The sequence below is a fragment of the Trachinotus anak genome, unplaced genomic scaffold (genome assembly GCF_046630095.1).
Source record: "Trachinotus anak isolate AG129_WGS33_773 ecotype Australia unplaced genomic scaffold, CSIRO_AGI_Tana_v1 ptg000026l, whole genome shotgun sequence".
In the NCBI taxonomy this organism is placed as follows: domain Eukaryota; kingdom Metazoa; phylum Chordata; class Actinopteri; order Carangiformes; family Carangidae; genus Trachinotus; species Trachinotus anak.
This window is the reverse complement of record NW_027273877.1, coordinates 1746754-1763354: the sequence shown is the minus strand read 5'-3', so window position 1 is coordinate 1763354 and position 16601 is coordinate 1746754. Positions and strand designations below refer to the sequence as shown.

General features: G+C 43.8%; 1 protein-coding gene across 1 annotated transcript; it reads left to right on the top strand.

Moving 5' to 3' along the window:
- Window positions 1-5608: 5608 nt before the first annotated feature.
- Window positions 5609-15726, top strand: mrps9 (mitochondrial ribosomal protein S9). Its single transcript, XM_071463799.1, has 11 exons — window positions 5609-5763; window positions 6115-6297; window positions 9202-9264; window positions 9517-9547; window positions 9637-9716; window positions 12318-12403; window positions 12773-12848; window positions 12943-13111; window positions 13456-13564; window positions 14319-14488; window positions 15163-15726. Exons 1-11 carry the CDS (start codon window positions 5665-5667, stop codon window positions 15252-15254), a joined length of 1158 nt encoding a protein of 385 aa, XP_071319900.1. The 5' UTR covers window positions 5609-5664; the 3' UTR covers window positions 15255-15726.
- The last annotated feature ends 875 nt before the right edge of the window (window positions 15727-16601 follow it).

The window sequence follows — 16601 nt, the reverse complement described above, 5'->3', positions numbered from 1 at the left end:
ACTTTCCCACTCTTTCTCTTGTTTCATCTCTGTAGTTTATTTATGTCTCATTCAGTTGTCAGTGTCAATTCTGTTCTGTTCTCCACACAGTGCTTTATACGTTTTATTCTATTTATTTGCATTGTGTTCAGTTCTATTTTGTTCTACCTTTAGCTGTTGTTCCAGTGCCTTCTGTTCTATTTTATTCTAATCCTGTGCTCTTTTTATTCTATTCAGCACTGTGCAATTGTATTAGCTTCAGTCACAGTCATTTCTGTTCTGTTCTACCTGACTGTTTTCTGTTTTAATATGAATCCCTCTCAAACTGCCTCCTGAAGCTCCAGTCTGTTCAGGTAGCTTTCTCCCCCATGGAGCCATTCTGAGGAGGAGGCCTAATATCTGCAGACATCTATGGCCACCGCCCAATCTGTTGCACGCTCCATTCATTTCACGCACTGCCAGAAGTGCTTTGTAATTATCCTGATATTGATGAAGGCTGATTCCAGCAGGTAATCGCTGGCAGTTCAGCTGTTTTTACGCATCTCAGCAAAATGTCTCTATCCATTACCAGTGGCAAATTAATTTCCACTCAATGACCATACTTGTTGATAATCTACGAATTGGTGTGTGTGTGTGTGTGTGTGTGTGTGTGTGTGTGTGTGTGTGTGCATGGGGGTGAGGGGGGGTGAGTAATCTTTGACAGAGCCCTGAAACATATATAACTTGGTTTACCTCACACAGAGATCACTGTGGGTGGTGATGCTACACAGTGGACTGTAGCACAGAGCTGTATGTGCCTCAGTATTAAAGTAACTGTGGTGGTGACAGCAGTCAACATAAGAGTCGTTCTAGTAGTAATTATAACAGTAGAAGTAATATTATTACGCGCAAATAGTACATTGAGTTAGAGCTGTAACTGTAATAGAAAAAATAGGAATAAGGATAGAAATAAAGAAAATAATAAAGGGATGACAAGAAATGGAAATAGAAATTTTAATGGGTGTAGAAATAGAAACTGGAATATGTGCAAAAGTAGATATGACAGGACTGAGAATAGAAATTGGAATAAGAATAGGAAATATAAAATTTATAAAATGTAAAAGAATTTGAATTAAAAAGGCCTAAGACTAGAGATAATAGAGATAGGAATAAAAACAAAAATAGTCATAGAAATTGGAAGAAGAAGAGGAAAGAGGTATGTAAAGAAAGTGGGAGTAGAAATGGGAATATAGGAATAGGAATATGAAACAAAGAAATAGAGATAATGGAAGTGGATGTGGGAATGGGAATAAAAAAAGGAATAACAATATAAACTGTAATGGGAATTGCAATGTGGATTGAAATGGTAGAGGAATGAGGAATTGAAATGGTGATGACTAAATGTTGTTTATTATGATGTGTTTGTATATATGTGTGCGTAGAGTGCATGGGTGTGGCAGCACACTTCCTCTGGGCAGAGCTTACAACACCTCTGGCCTTGTCACTTCCCCCCTGCTGGTGTCGGGTCTCTGCCTGTCCCTTTGTCCTGACATGGGTCTAAACTGTGGATCGAAGAAAGACCTGAAGACTGGAGCTGTGGAGATGTGACGGTTAACAAGTGGATATGAGAAATTCTGTCTCTTTTATTTTTCACTCACACACTTTATAGATTCAGAGACACTTTCATCTTGAATGACATTAAGCAGATTTGAAATCTTATTGGTATTTCACACCAGCTAGCAGGCACCGGGGTTATATACTATTCAGTGGATGTTGTGTTTTACAGTATAGCGGCTGAGCTTCTGCAGAACGGGCGTCTTCAGCGGAAATTGAAACCCTGTCAGTGTTAGTGCCTTGCTCTTCATTGACCTGCAGAGAGAATGGATCCCCCAAAACCGGCAGAGGTAGGACAACACTTAATCACTGACTGAGCTGAGCCACTCAGGGACAACACCACTGCTTTTTACAGACTCACAACTACAACTGTAAAAGAGAAATTATCTGTCCAGTTCCTCATTTGTTGATGTAACTCTTTCTGGATACTCATTGGTGAAAATATGGTGAATAAATTCAGTTTAAAGTGATGATTTTATGTCTTTTTGTTGACTGGTGCATATGCTGTGCATTACGAGATCAGCATGTGCATCATAAAGAAATGTGCAGCTAAGTATATTAAAGATGTATGATTCATGGCGTAAATGACCACTAATACTTAAATGCACCATTTCTACAACCTGCTGTGATGTATGGTGGTATATTGAAGATCCCTTCCACCGCAGCATTAAGGGGTAAATAAATATGCTTTAAAAGAGTAAATGAGCTTGAGCAAAGTGGCCCTTTGAGTCCCCATGTTTGTGGAGCAACCATAATGGATTCTTTAGAGCCGTGAACGGTTTATAGGCATGACAGCCATGTTTCAGCACGATGGGCTTATCCCTACGCAAGGCGCTAAGGATATTAGGGAATCAGCGTAAAGCAGCATGGAAATGATGACTGGAGCAAAGCCTCAGCTCGCTGGCATTATAAGCCCTCAATTCTCCAGCACTCCATCCCTGGGAAAGAGGGGGAAGGAGCGGACTTGGCACAGCTCCACAGTGCGATATCCTCCATTATTTCTTGCTCCATCGCTGTTTTAGCCCCACAATTAAAAGGATGTCTCTCAATCTGGGAATGGGGCAAATTGAGAGGAGGTCAGTGTCGCCTATTGTGGCGTTTCCTTTTCAAGACGGTGCTGGAATCCCTGCTGTCCTTATGGAGATCTGTTGGAGCAGTTGGATGGGAGCCAGCTCTCTAATGCCTGGCACTGAGCTACAGCCTCATATGAAGCACTGATGGCACATGCCATGCATGAAAAGAAAAGCCCATAAGGTTCCCTAAATTAAATCCTTTCACTTTCACGTCATAGCACTGTTTTCAGTGCAAAATTCACCATTTTCACAGCGACTGGCAGTGTTTGGTTCTCATTAACAAGGTGTATCTTCTCATCAACGAAATGTGACGTGTGAAAGGAATTAATTCTCCAGTTTGCAGCCTTCACAGTGTCAAGTCTCCACAGTATGTTGCAGGGTTTACCTGAATCCACAGTGAGCTCACCAAATGAATATCTCCACTCAGTCCACCCACGGTGGCTCGCCTGTCAGAGACGGACCACGGCAGAAGGATGATTAATGTCCCACCCCTCACCCCCCACTGTGAATTAGAGACCACGGGTCGAAACTATTTTTCTTGGTGAGCAGGAGCACGCTCGTGGCTAAAAATGGGGCAAACACTGTTTATCATCTGCCTGACGACAGCCCTCCTCGGGGCAAATTAACCACGCGGCCATATCGACTGGCACGGGCCGAGAGTCAGTGCCCCTTCACTTTGATTAATCTCCCCGTGTTCCTGTTCCAACTCTATCAAAGTAATCTAAGTGAAGACACACAGCATTGATCTGTAAACACAGCATAGCACTGTACTGAAAACACACACACACACACACCATGAGAGGAAAAGGGACCACAAGAGCTGGGGGTGAATTTCTCCTGTCCTGTTTGCATGAATAATAATCGACAGACACCTCTTTAACACTGGAAAATATCAGGTGTGTTTTCTTAAATCATATGGTCACTGAGAAGTGACCATATGAAGACCACTGTGTTTTCATACATAAAACCCAACATCAACCAGCATGAGAAACATTTTTCATGACATCAGAAGAGTCTAATTGCTGTGAACTTTACAGGAGCTGAGAAAACAGTCATATTCTCGGCTTTCTGACAAAGCATTTTCCAGCTAATCCAATTTGGTTTATTCAAGAAGTAGGAGAATTTCCTTAACCCATAAAGGAACGATGAAAATCCACCAAAGTTGGAGGTACGTGATTTTTTCCTTGAACAGAAACAGTATGTAGACTTTTGATGTCAGATCTTACAAGAATTCACTTTTTTTCCACTTCAATAACTTTATTATATTATACTTTATTAAATTATAAACACAGTGGAGCACATACACACACCTCAGTAACACAACACTTGACTTCCTGCTCCTCAACATCAACAATGGGAAAACTGTGGTTGTACAAAACACGTGTTGCTCCCTGGGGGAACGAAGCTTATTTTCATCCCTATCAATAAAGTTTGGCTTAAGTGGCAGCTTGTGCTCATCTATTCAAGGAATCCACACAAAATGTTGTGTTAATCCTCGTCTGCGCTGCCCAGCACCGACTGCACCACATATGCAAAACAATCTGTTTTATGTGTAGCCGTGCCAACTTGTTTGGCAGACGGTGACTGGGCATTTTTTAAATTGTGTTATTTCTGACAACTCATGTGGATCCGCTGCTTTAAATCCTGTGGCGTGACATTTACAGTGCCCCTCCTTTTGTTTTTGATTTTACATGGAAGACAGATGTTCACATGCAGTTTGCATTAAACTGGGCGTCAGAGCCTCACAAGTAGGTCTCTGGGGTCAAAGTGGTTTCAGATAGTTGTGTGTGTTGTTTGTATGCAACAGACTGGCGCTGGACATGGTGATCATGTGGTGTGAAAGCCTGAAAAAAGACCAAAGATATGCAAATATAGAAACCAGAATGATCATTACATTTCTAAAAAACTCCCCAGTGGTAAATTTGTCTCCTAAATAATGCAATATGATCTGAACAGTGAACATACCATTGTTTTTCTGCAAATGTTTCATAGTAAAGTGATGAAATTTTGTAATTTTTTCAACCTGTACACAAACAAGTTTTAGCATTTTAGATTTGAGCAATGGCTGGTGTTAATTTACAACTTAAAAAAGACCATGGGGAATAGTTTTAGTGTGCCGCATCGCTGCAGTTTGCTCAGAGCTGCACCATGTGGGCAGTGTGTTTTGAATTTCCATGATCATACTGAGCAACACACGTTTCCAATGAGCTGCGGCTTGTGTGATGTATTGTGGACCAATGTCTAAAAGATTTTTTTTTTTTTAAAGCAGTGCTGTGTAACTGAAGCAGCCTATGTAAGTCACTATACTCAGTTTTAAAATGTGTGATCATATCTTTTATATGTTTTTTATCACGTCTCATTTGGCATTTCAGACATGTTCTGTTGTCGTGTGGCTTGGATTATCTGGCTCATTCTCTTCTTCATTTCTGCAGATGCAATAAAATGAAAACAAAACAATTTAATCCACTGTGTATGTATCTCCTGGAAATATAACTCTGAAACACACTGTCGTGATCATTTCAAACTCTTTGCCATACAGTGATAAAGAAAAAGAGGCTGTGGATGGTTTGTAGTAGAAAAGTAGGTGTTTATGATGACTCAGGATTTGGTATTAGTCCATTTTCTATTATAGAGCGCTTGAAAACATACAGCATCATACACAGACATCAAACCTTTTGAGACACACAGGCAATTTATTTCAGAATAAAAGTTGTAAAATGTTCCACATAGTCTATTATACATCAGCTTTTCATTATAGATTAAAAAAAAAAGTAATTTCATGTCCACTAAAACATATTTATTTACATCTCTGATATGAAGGTTGCAAAAACCTTTAATATAGCAATTAAAAGATGTAAATGTGTTGTGAATAATGACTGAAAAATTGTGGCTATACTTAATTTGTATTTTCAGATATAACGCAAAATTAAGTGTACTTGAAGATAAAACACATATTACGTTGTGTCACGTGTCTCTGACGTGGAACAACTTCCGCCCCTGACGTCAGCTGTCAGCAAAGATGGCGGTGTCCTGTGTGCGGACCGTGGGCTTGTCCCTCGGAAAATGTGGGAATTGCTACTCGAGTGTAAACACAGTCACGTCACAGCTGAGCCGACAGGTAAAGTGTGATTTAGTGTCTAATAAACCAACCCGATCTGTAAATGAAACGAACTTGTCGACGACATAAATTAATTATAACACCAAAACACTGACGTCCTTGAGCTAGCGTCGTCCTGCAGGTTCTTTTAGCCGAAACTACCTTGACGGATATTTGAAATAAGGGTTTGTCAACGTCGTGTTAGTTATATAATGGCGCGATCGACTTTGGTTTATATTAATATACATTATTGAACCCTTAACAACAGTTCGGCTGTGGTTTTATTATAATTCCTGCTCCAGATGTTAAGCAAGTTGGTGTAGGTTGGCTAACTTGACATAACTCATAATACCTCCGCTTCCTCCTCCCCAGGTCCTGAGCAGGCAGATATGTGTGAGCTCTGCCCTCCACAGAAAGAACCTGGCGGCCGAAGGACCACAGAGGTTCACGGCGGAGTATATCCAGAAGCAGGTCGAGGAGTTCAACATCGGGAAGCGACACCTGGCCAACATGATGGGAGAAGACCCGGAGAACTTCACGCAGGAGGACGTGAACGTAAGAAAAAATCTTTGCTGCACTTTACTACACAGAAGGTTTCAGTGGATTGCAGCTTTTCTGGCCCTGGGTAATATTTCAAGGTCATAAATGCTAAGTGTTGTTTTTCAGAAGATGAAATGACCTAATGTGATAGCTGGTGGTATGATTTCATTATAAAAAATGAATGAGGCTGGGCAGCCTTTTTGGTTTTTATGGTGATGTGAAGTCTGACTGTGGCCATCTGTTAAAACTGTTTAGCAGTTTACATAATTTTCTGCCTTGCTCCACATAATAAGAGCTCCTCAGCCATCGTTGACAGGTGGGAATTTGTGCTTGACACCTCCTCAGGATATTCAGTCCAGCGGTTATCCTCTCACCATGCCGCTCTTTAAACCTCCTCATTTCCGCTGCAAGGTAGCGCAGGTTTCCCTCAGTCGCTGGATTTCACACTGATAAACAGGCTCACACACAGGTATTTATCACAGGTGTGCACTTTCCACAACTTTATTTTGACGGTCAGTCCGACAGCCCACATGTGTGCGTCCACGTTTATCCTCTCCTCATGAGACAAAGACCCGAATCCACAAGCGTATAAGCATTTTAAATACAGATTAGAGGTGTTTTGCTTCGAAGCTCTGCTCTCTTCACATCATCATCATCATTAGCTCCAGCAGACTCCACCACCAGCAGCAGGGGGGGGTGGGGCCACCTCTGGCTAATTCGCTCCGTCAGGGATATTAGCAACACCCTCAAACACACACCCGATGCTTATTTGAGATTCTGGCAATACATTAGCCCTCGCTGCTCCAACCATTTAGCTTGATTTCCCACTCTCCCCTCGCTGGTTCCCCTGTGTCCCTCACATGTAATGAAGACAGCAGTAGGTGCCAGGCTGTGAAAGCCAAAGCGACGGCGAACAGCCCAAACTCTGATGTGTGGAGGGAAAGAGGAAAATTTGGGAGGACTGGCGAGGTGCGGAGCGGGGCACCTGATAAATCCCTTCGCCTTGGTTCGGAGTCCAGTCTCTTCAGGTGTGACGGTGACAAAGACCCAGGAAGAATCAAAAGGATGTTTACAGCCAGGGGGGTAATTTCAGACTGGATATTTGCCACAGACCCATAGATATCTCTTGTGGCTGTTTCATCTTTGAAAACAAAAGTGTGAAATGTGGATGACTTTCAAAAACTTTAAATAAATATAATCTTAAAACAGGTAAATTAATTTTTGTCTCACCATCTGCTTGTATCCCAGTTGCCAACGATTAGTGTGAGCTAAGGTCTGACCTCCAGTCAGCTGTTTCAGACTAACGCCAAAGCTGATCATTTGATTCGTAGAATAAATCCACAGAAGTTTTGACAGTTGTTTGACCATATAAGTTTGTTCATTGATTATCTTTGAGTTTTAGCCTGTCGATCGGGTAAAACAAGCAACTTCTAAGCATTTACTGACCTGTTATAGAGTAACTATGACAATAGTCAGTAGTTGTGCTCTATTATAAACTAGTGTCTGTCAAATTCAAAGGAGAATAACCTCTGAGTACACACAGAAATCAAGGCTCCAGCTAAAGAGTTTCATTGTTAATTAGTTTGTCAATTATTATTCATATTTACTGATTCATCGTTTTGTTTATGAAACACCAGAATCTAGTGAAAAATGTCCATCACAGCTTCTTAAAGTCCAAGGTGACGTTCATATTGCTCGTTTTGTTTGACCATAAGATTTTCAGATTTCAGTGATGTGAAACGAGGACCTCACCACAGATACATTGATACTTGTCACAGCGCAGCTCTACATCACGACATGACAGGACGCCGCCTGCGGGCCTGATCCGGCTTCGTGTCGCAGGAGGTGCGAGAGCTGGCGACCGTTCAGAAACGCAGAAGAGACGATAAAAGAAGCTGGTTTCAAACGCGTCGTCCGGCATGTTCAGAACGTTGCGGGATTGATTTCACCGTGTCGTTGAAATTTGTAAAATCGGACGCCCTCCTGCGCTGCAGCGCCGCTCAGTTGTACCGGTGTCGGTTACACTGTCGCTCTTCCTCTTTCTTCCTGTGTCACTCTCTCTTTGCCCCCCAGGGATCTCTGCCATATTGTACCGAGGCTCAGGGGACGCACAGGTGTGTCTTCATCTGTTCCCTGCTCCTCTCTGCCTGTCTGTCCCTTTTCCTCTTCTCTTTTTTACCCTTTAACTTCTCCTCAATTGTCTTCCTCTTCCTGCCTCACACACACACACACACACACACACACACTTCTTCAGTTCTTTTCTCCCTGCTTTCCGTCGTTTTGACAACCTTAAAGGCAGCAGCCTGCTCCCTCGGTGCAGCACCTGCTGCCTCACTAATTGAAGCGACAGAGAGGAGGAAAAAAGCAAAGAAGAAGAAGAGGAGTGGAGAGATGGTGGGATGGAGGAAGGAGGGAGAGATGAACAGACTGTCTTGATGAGTGTGGCGGGGCCAACACACTTCCTGTCTCCCTCTCCTCTCTCACACACACACTCACAGTGCCATCTGTAGCCCTGCTAATAACACACACACACACACACACACACACACAAGCAGAGGATGAACTTGAGGTGAACTGTTGGACGTCCACAGTGTCCTCTGCTCACTGTCAACAAAGCCAAAAACTTGTGCCTTTTTCTGCTTGTTTTCTCCTCTAACTCTACATTAACACACACACACACACACACACACACACACACACACACACTCCCCTTTCCTTGAACCCGCAAGCAGCTTGTGCCTCTTCTCTTCTGTCACTTTCACTGTTGTCCGTCGGTGTGACCTCTGTTGTTCGGACATGTCAGCGTTGTCATAATCTGCCATCGGTGCATCTCTCAAACTGCCTTTTCTTTTACTTTTACTTTATTTATTCATTTATTTCCCCTCTCTCTCTCTCTCTCTCTCTCTCGCTCGCCCACAGAGAAGCATCGCCTACCTCTTCCCCTCCAGCCTGTTTGAGAAGAAAGCCCTGCCCCTCATGAAGGTACGTCTGTGTGGCTGATGTTCAAGTTTAAAGGCTGTAAATTATCAGCTTTAACAACTTCATATCAGCTCCTGTTGGTTGTTGTCACAGGTTTTCACCATCATATTTTGTTCCGGATCGAAACTAGACAAGAAATTCTCACTGAATATTTTCCTTTTTCGCTTTTCCTCCTGTTTTACTCTTTAAATCTGAGAAATAAAACTCACTCATTCACATCCGATCCTCACACTCCTCCTCTGTTTCCACTTCCAGCATCCAGAGGAAATATTTCCAAAGCAGAGAGGTGAGTAATCTGTGCGGCTCGTCACATTTTCTTTCATTGCAAATGAGTGTGAACTGCTTCTAAAGTGATCATCTGTCCTGTTTTTAAAGCTGTCCAGTGGGGAGACGACAGGCGGCCTTTCCACTTCCTGTTTTACACCGGCAAACAGTTCTACTACTCCCTGATGCACGTGAGTCCTGTCAGGTTTTTATCTGAGGTGGAGCTGACGGAGGTGGAGGGTCACACCCTGTTCAGAGGGAGAGAGTTGAGAGGAGGCTGCACTGTCCTCTGGGGAGAGGCCGCATCAGATCCCCTGGACAGAGCCGGGGTGAAAGAGAGGTGGGAGATTCGAGGGAAGTGAGAAAGAGGGAGGGGGGACGCAGGGGTCGAAGGTGGTCCGTCTTGACAGGTGAATCGCCGGAGGATGCCTGTGTGTACCTGCGCTCCTGAGGTGGCGAAGCTCAACAGAAACTGTCAAGCAGAATGAGTTCAGTTTCTTAAACACAGAGTTTGTCCAGTGACGAGTTTATGTCTCAACTTTTAAAATGTCCCACTCAGTCACTCTGCTCCGTGGACGTGACTCAGGTCAGAGTCAAAGCGGCGGAGAGGAAACGCTTCACACTGGCAGACTTCACCCAGGGTATTGAAAAAAAGTTCAACCTCAGGCAACAACAGGCTCTGAGAGCAACAATTAACCAAATTAACAGGATATTAAAAAATCTGACGCTGCCGTTTTACACGTGGAGACGCAAGGAAAGAAGGAAAGTGAGAAAACAAACGAACAAAATATAATTTCATACACAAGCCAAAAAAAACATTCATGTGAAAAATAGGGAAAAAAGGGAAAAAATCTTTGGAAATGTTCATGTTTTTGTGAAACTGGTGTTTGAGGTGTGGCACGTCTGGCTTGTCAGGCTTTGTCCCGCCACAGGGAGCGGCGACTCCACGGGGATTTGGAGGGAAGTGGGGTGGGGTGGGATGGGGAGCAGGTGACTCACACTGCTCCCCACCTCTGCACAGACCTCCTCCTCTCCCTCCTCTCCCTCCTCTCCCTCCGTCCTCTGCTGTTTTCACACTCAGCTGTTTGCCTCCTGCCTCTCAGCTGCTGACCTTGTTCGAAGACGCTTCACAGACAATAGATGTGTCTCTGTCGAAAACACAGAGGTATGATATCTGGATATTGGTCACACTTCTTATACACACAAACACACACACACTCTCACACACACACACACACACACACACTCCATTGTGCCCTGCAGCCACAATCTGCACCCCCTGCTGCTGGTTTAAATAGGTATGTCAGACATGTCTGAGAGCTGGAGCTGCCTGTCTGCATGATCGCAGCCTCAATCACCCCTGTTTTTTTTTTCTCTCCCCTCTTTGCTCCCCCGTTTCCTCCCCTCACTCTTCCCCCCGTCTTGTGCTCGCTCTGAGATATGTTTCCTCACCATTATCACCGGCTGTCTCACAAGCGCACACACCTCAGGGGCGTTGCCAGGAGGGGGCAGCGGCGTGTGCAGCTCCGGCTGTTGTTGGGTTCAGTTTGCTGCTCCGCTGAGCCCTTTATGGCCACGACCTGAAGGGAAAACACCCCCAGCACACCCCCACCCGTCACTGTAACTGCATCTGAACCTGCATATGAAATAAAAACACTATCCTGAGGAGCTTTGCATTTCCGTCCTTTATTGTTCCGTTTTGGTTAAATGAACGTTTCACTTGATTCCTTCTCCTCTCATAGCTAAAGCTGTGAAGTCGAGGCTCCTGCCAGGCATATGAAGAACCACTTACTGAACAGACAGAGAGGAGCTGGAGAAAATGTATCCAGATACTGGCCCTCTCCTCTTCCTTTCATCCGACCAATCCATGCGAATTATTCCTCGCCATTGTAGGCCCCAGTGTTTGCAAACGTGTAACGCAAGCCCCTTATCCAACCCCCCCCTCCTCCTCCTCCTCTTGCAACCCCTCCTGCCTTCTCTTTTTTTCTCATTTTCTATTACGTGTTTTTTTTTTTTTTTTTTTTTAGCAAAGAAAATTGGTTTTTGCTTGATGTTTGCTTTTTTTTGTGCCCCCCCCTTCCTCCTCCTCCTCCTCCTCCTCCTCCTGCCGTACCCCTCTGTCGCTGGTCGGAGTGGCAGCGGATTAGGCACACTCTATCAAGAAGGAATTAAACAAACATCTGGTGAATAATTGACGGGGAAATGAGTTCTCACCCAGGCGCGGGGCGGCCGAGGTGGGGGTGTCTGCCTCAGGGACGTGACCAGCATGCCCCCACCCACCCACCCACCCTTCCTCAACCCCCACCAAACTAAACTTGCACATTTGTTCACAATCAAACCTTTATTGTCTCCAAAGAACTGGAGGAAACAAATTAAAGACGCGACAAACAACTGCTCCAGTTCGTCTGTACATCAGAGGACTTCAGGGTTTCGTTGAGTCATTCTCCTTCACTACAAACACACACACTCTCAGGGATGCAGCTGATGATTATGCTCAACTTGTTTTTACTGTTTATCCAATCAGATGTGAAAAAAGTGACTTAAAAGTTTCTGTTTTTTGAAAGTTGAGGCCGGAGCATCTGAGTGTGTGTTTCTATTTTTAAATGGCCAAATGTATGTGGACAGCTGAAGATTATGTGATAGCTGGACATCTAATTTCGAAAGCATGGACGTGACCCTGCTGTTGTAACCGCCTCCGCTCCTCTGGTTTCAGGGTTTCTGGCTGCAGGGATGTGCACGTTTCTTTCGCCGTCGTCCTTAAAGTTGTTGTTGTTGTTTTTGGTGAATTTTAGGAATTGTACGAGAAGATCCTGAACTTAGAGAAGCACCAAGACCGTCTGAGAGCCAAAGGACTCTTGTCCCAGGATGCAAAGCAGATGTAAGTAGAGAAAGAGGTGTTTGTTTAAACTTCAGAAACATAGGAACTCAATTTTACAAATTGTTTGGCATTTTAATGAAAAACCTTTTAAATCTGTTTGGTTTATTGTCACAATCTGAGCAGGTCCATTGGCCAGATGATGATGATGATGATGATGGTGATGATGATGATCTTTTATTCAATATTTAGTTTGAAAGTGCAAAGTGAAGGTGAAAAGACAGTTGATTAGGAACTTGACAATAGTTTAAAGGCTTCAGATGAAGAAAGTTTGAAGCCTCAGAGGAGGAATCACCATGAATACATCCGTCTTCCTCAGCCCTGATTGTGGACTCACAGGAGAATGAAAAAGTTGTTGTGTGTCTCCTGCAGCTCTCTTGGCGCCAGCAGGTGGCTCACAAAGGAGGAGGTGGAGGAGCTGCTGGTGGAGACCATCTCGACTCACGACGTAAGCGCTTTGTTTCCTCCCGTCCCCCTCTTCCTCTCCGTCTCTGGTGGAGGAAGATGCAGATTTTGACACGTGCCGTGTTTTTCTTCTTCAGTACAACCGCTTCATCCAGCTGATGGAGCGCCTGCTGTCCATGCCCCACTGCGTCAAGGAGGAGGAGTTTATCTTGCGTTTCCGCCGGCAACTGGAGGCTCAGTCCAGGAAGCAAATGGTGCCGCCGCTGGAGAGGGATGACAGAGGCGTGGCCTTCAGCAGCGCAGAAGGTAGATACACCCCAGCAGAGCGGCGGCTTTTAACAACCTCTGTCCGAGTTTGTGAGAAGTTAATATTTATGATCTGTAGACTGGGTCACATTGATGAAAAGACATCTGGCCTCAGGAGAACTGAGCAGAAACAAATTACAAATAAGTCAAAGGTAGCTGGAAAAGAAAGAGTCTTTGTCTTGTCCACCAAACATGAGAAATTTTGGTTAAAGAGCAGAAAGTTGCTGTTTGTGGACACCAGAGTTTAGCTTTAAACATTTCAACCTTTGAGCCACTGTGAGTTGTGTATATGATTTAAAAAATAGGCGGTAAAGTTGAGTGTTTGTGTGCTTGTTCATCCTCAGGCCGCAGGAAGACAGCATCCGCCTCCGTTGTTCTTCGAGACTGCGGCTCGGGGCGCGTCACCATCAACGACCGAGACTACCTCCAGTACTTCTCCGTGCTACAGGACAGGTAGGAGAGCCGCGCGAGCATTTCCACTCCGAACAAATAAACCGTTTCCACATCACAGGCTCTCTGCCGCTTCATTCACAGACACCGATTTCCTTAAAATGCAAGACGTGATGTGTTTTGCCCCCCCTCTCCCCAAAAAAATTAAAAAGCAGCTTTTTCACTCTTCACAGCATCGCCTCGTTTTTTATTTATCTCCTTGTAGTAAGTTAATTACACAGTTGAGTGATTGTGTGTATATGTGTGTGTGTGTGTGTGTGTGTGTGTGTGTGTGTGAGAGCGAATGTCCAGAGCTGGTGTTGCAGCAGTGTGAGGATGGGCTGTAATTGGAGCAGAGAGGTGACAATTGACTTTGTCAGCAGCCATAGGCCATTCAGCCTGAGACGCCACCCGGAACACAGACACTTTCTTTTTCACACTCACACACACACACACACACACACACACACGTGCACAACCTTATCCTATTCCTGCTGAGTCAGAAGTTACTGTGTAATATGTGGTGCTGAGATTGTAAGAGAAAGCTCTTCACAGTGCCGGGATCCTCTCTGCTTGTCTGAAAAGTCACCCAACCAGACATTAAATTAGCTAAGCCTCTGCTGTTGATACCACTATCTGTTAAATAGCACACACTCCTGCTCTGCCCATTCAACCACACTTCATTCTTTCACCTCCTTTTTTCCCCCCTTATTATCTCCTGGTCATTTTCCTCTTTGCCCTTCTTTTTTTTTCTTATTCCTCATCTCTCCGCCCTCAGAGAGCAGCTGATGTTCCCGCTCCAGTTCATGGGCATGCTGGGACGCTTCGACCTGGAGTGCACTGTGAGCGGCGGCGGCAGGTCCAGCCAGGCGGGGGCGCTGCGACTCGCCATCTCCCGCGCCCTGCTCAGCTTCCTGTCGGAGGGAGACATGGAGACGATGAGACAAGGTGGGATGTGACCTTTTATCAGGGGATCATTCCTGTGGCTTTAGCACATTTAATCCAATTCACTACAAATGATCTGCATTCACACGTCTCCTAAGAAGCTGATTTTGAAAAATTTAGATTTAAGTTGGAACAGAGGCAAAAGACTCATTATGCTCGTATACGACATTGATTAATATATATATATTAAATTAATCTAATGCATTGTGAGTGTTATAGAATCTGAATATGAAGTCTTTCTGTCAACCGATGATGTTAGAAACCTGCAGTGTTTGGATGCTGTGATTTTTTTTTTTTCCAGCCTTGTTTGTTCTCTGCTGAAACAGGTTGTTCCTTGTTTGTTCTGATGCACTGTGACAAGTTCAGGGCTAAAAAAAAATCTGTAGCTAAGGTTCAGGTTTAGGTGAGGCTCATTTGAAAGACGACAAGAAAAAAGATGATGGAGGTGAAACCACAAGAGGCTTAAAAAACGTCGCCCCTATACAAAAAGAGATAAATAACACACTGATAGATTGAGATCCAGACATTGAAACAAAAAATATCAAATCTCATTTATCTAAAAAGCAGCCCAGCGGTGAATATGGGCAGAGGTGCATTCAATAAAGATGAATACGACATCATAATCACCGCTTTGTCTCATCACTCCAACCATTTCATCCCTCTCTGTTGTTCTCCAGCTGGTCTGCTGACCCCTGACCCCAGAGTGAGGGAGAGGAAGAAGCCAGGACAGGAGGGAGCGCGAAAGAAATTCACCTGGAAGAAACGCTGAGGGGGGAGGAGGATGATCTCACCTGAACTCAAACATGAAACATTCACAACGTGGGCCCTCGTGAACTGGTGTCATGTCAGCTGTGTCCTCCTTAGTTTGTCTGAGCTCCTGAAACAACAACGAGCCGGATTGTCTTCACGCGGACGCCATGTTTTTCAAGACGCAGCCCGGACTCAACAAGCTGCAGTGAGCGTCCTCAGCCACCAGATGGAAGCGTGTGTCAAGAAATACATGAAAAAGTTGAATATGATTATCAGTGTATGAGTCAATAAATTAAGTTTTTCATATAAAAGTCTTTGTTTTCTTTGTGTCTTTTTCTGTTTTGGGAATGGTTACTTGGAAATTTAACCATTGGACATGTTTGCTGCACATGTCCTGATGCATTGTAATGTTTAACTAATCAAAATTGAAATGAAAACATTTCTAATAATTAATTCTTACACCAAAAACACATTAAAAACACAACAAGCTCCTGACTTTTCCTTTATTTTGGTCTAAAATTCAGCTTTGCTGGTATGTAGCCTAAATTAGACCAAACTTGTGAATAAAAAGTGAAGAAAGCACAATTTAGCATTTATTTAACATGAAGTTTTTTTTTTCAAAAAACAAAAAAAGATGCAGTGGAACAAGAAATACTGCATTTTTTAAAATTCAGCACATTGTTCTTTCTTGCCTACATTTCCCACAATGCAACCACGGCCAGATTAACTACTTAGGGGCCACATGCTGGGCCAAAATTGACCTCCACTGCACACAGCAGTGTTGTAATTTCCCCAGGCACCCAGAAACCAACCAGAGCTGACCCTAGAGCTGAAGTGATCAGTGGATTAATCAATCAGTTGATTGACAGAAAGTTAATTGGCAATGATTTTAATAATTGATGCCATAAATTCACTGGTAGCAGCTTCTCAAATGTGAATATTTGCTCGTTGTCTTCACTGTTTTCTCAGCTCAGACATCAATTATGAAAGGATGTTGTTAAAGGCTGTTTAAAACCCACCTTTAGATTTGTGCATCTTCACTTTATCTATGAATGAAAAAAAATATCGTGATTTTTCATCTCGACCTGGTCCAGAGTGTCCTGAGCACTCAACGTGGACTCACCTGCAGGTTCCCAGGTGGTGCTATCACCACCTTTAACCACAAGGTGTCGCCATATTTACATAAATGTGAAGCTGGTGCGCGTCTGCTCACACTGGGAGATAATTAGGTCATCGATCAAGGATATTGATTAATAAGTAAACATTGTTCGCTGCAGTATATCTGCTGGAAACAAAGCTAAATATAAATGATTGAATGGTTTATGTTTATAGTCTCTCTCCCTCTCTCTCTCCATGCATTTTTCTT

Bases quoted from the DNA above. Each gene is read 5' to 3' on its own strand.
- mrps9 (XM_071463799.1), top strand. From the start codon at position 5,665: ATGGCGGTGTCCTGTGTGCGGACCGTGGGCTTGTCCCTCGGAAAATGT. The intron at 12,849-12,942 runs GTAAGCGCTTTG...TTTCTTCTTCAG, and splicing joins AGACCATCTCGACTCACGAC to TACAACCGCTTCATCCAGCT. The intron at 13,565-14,318 runs GTAGGAGAGCCG...CTCCGCCCTCAG, and splicing joins TTCTCCGTGCTACAGGACAG to AGAGCAGCTGATGTTCCCGC.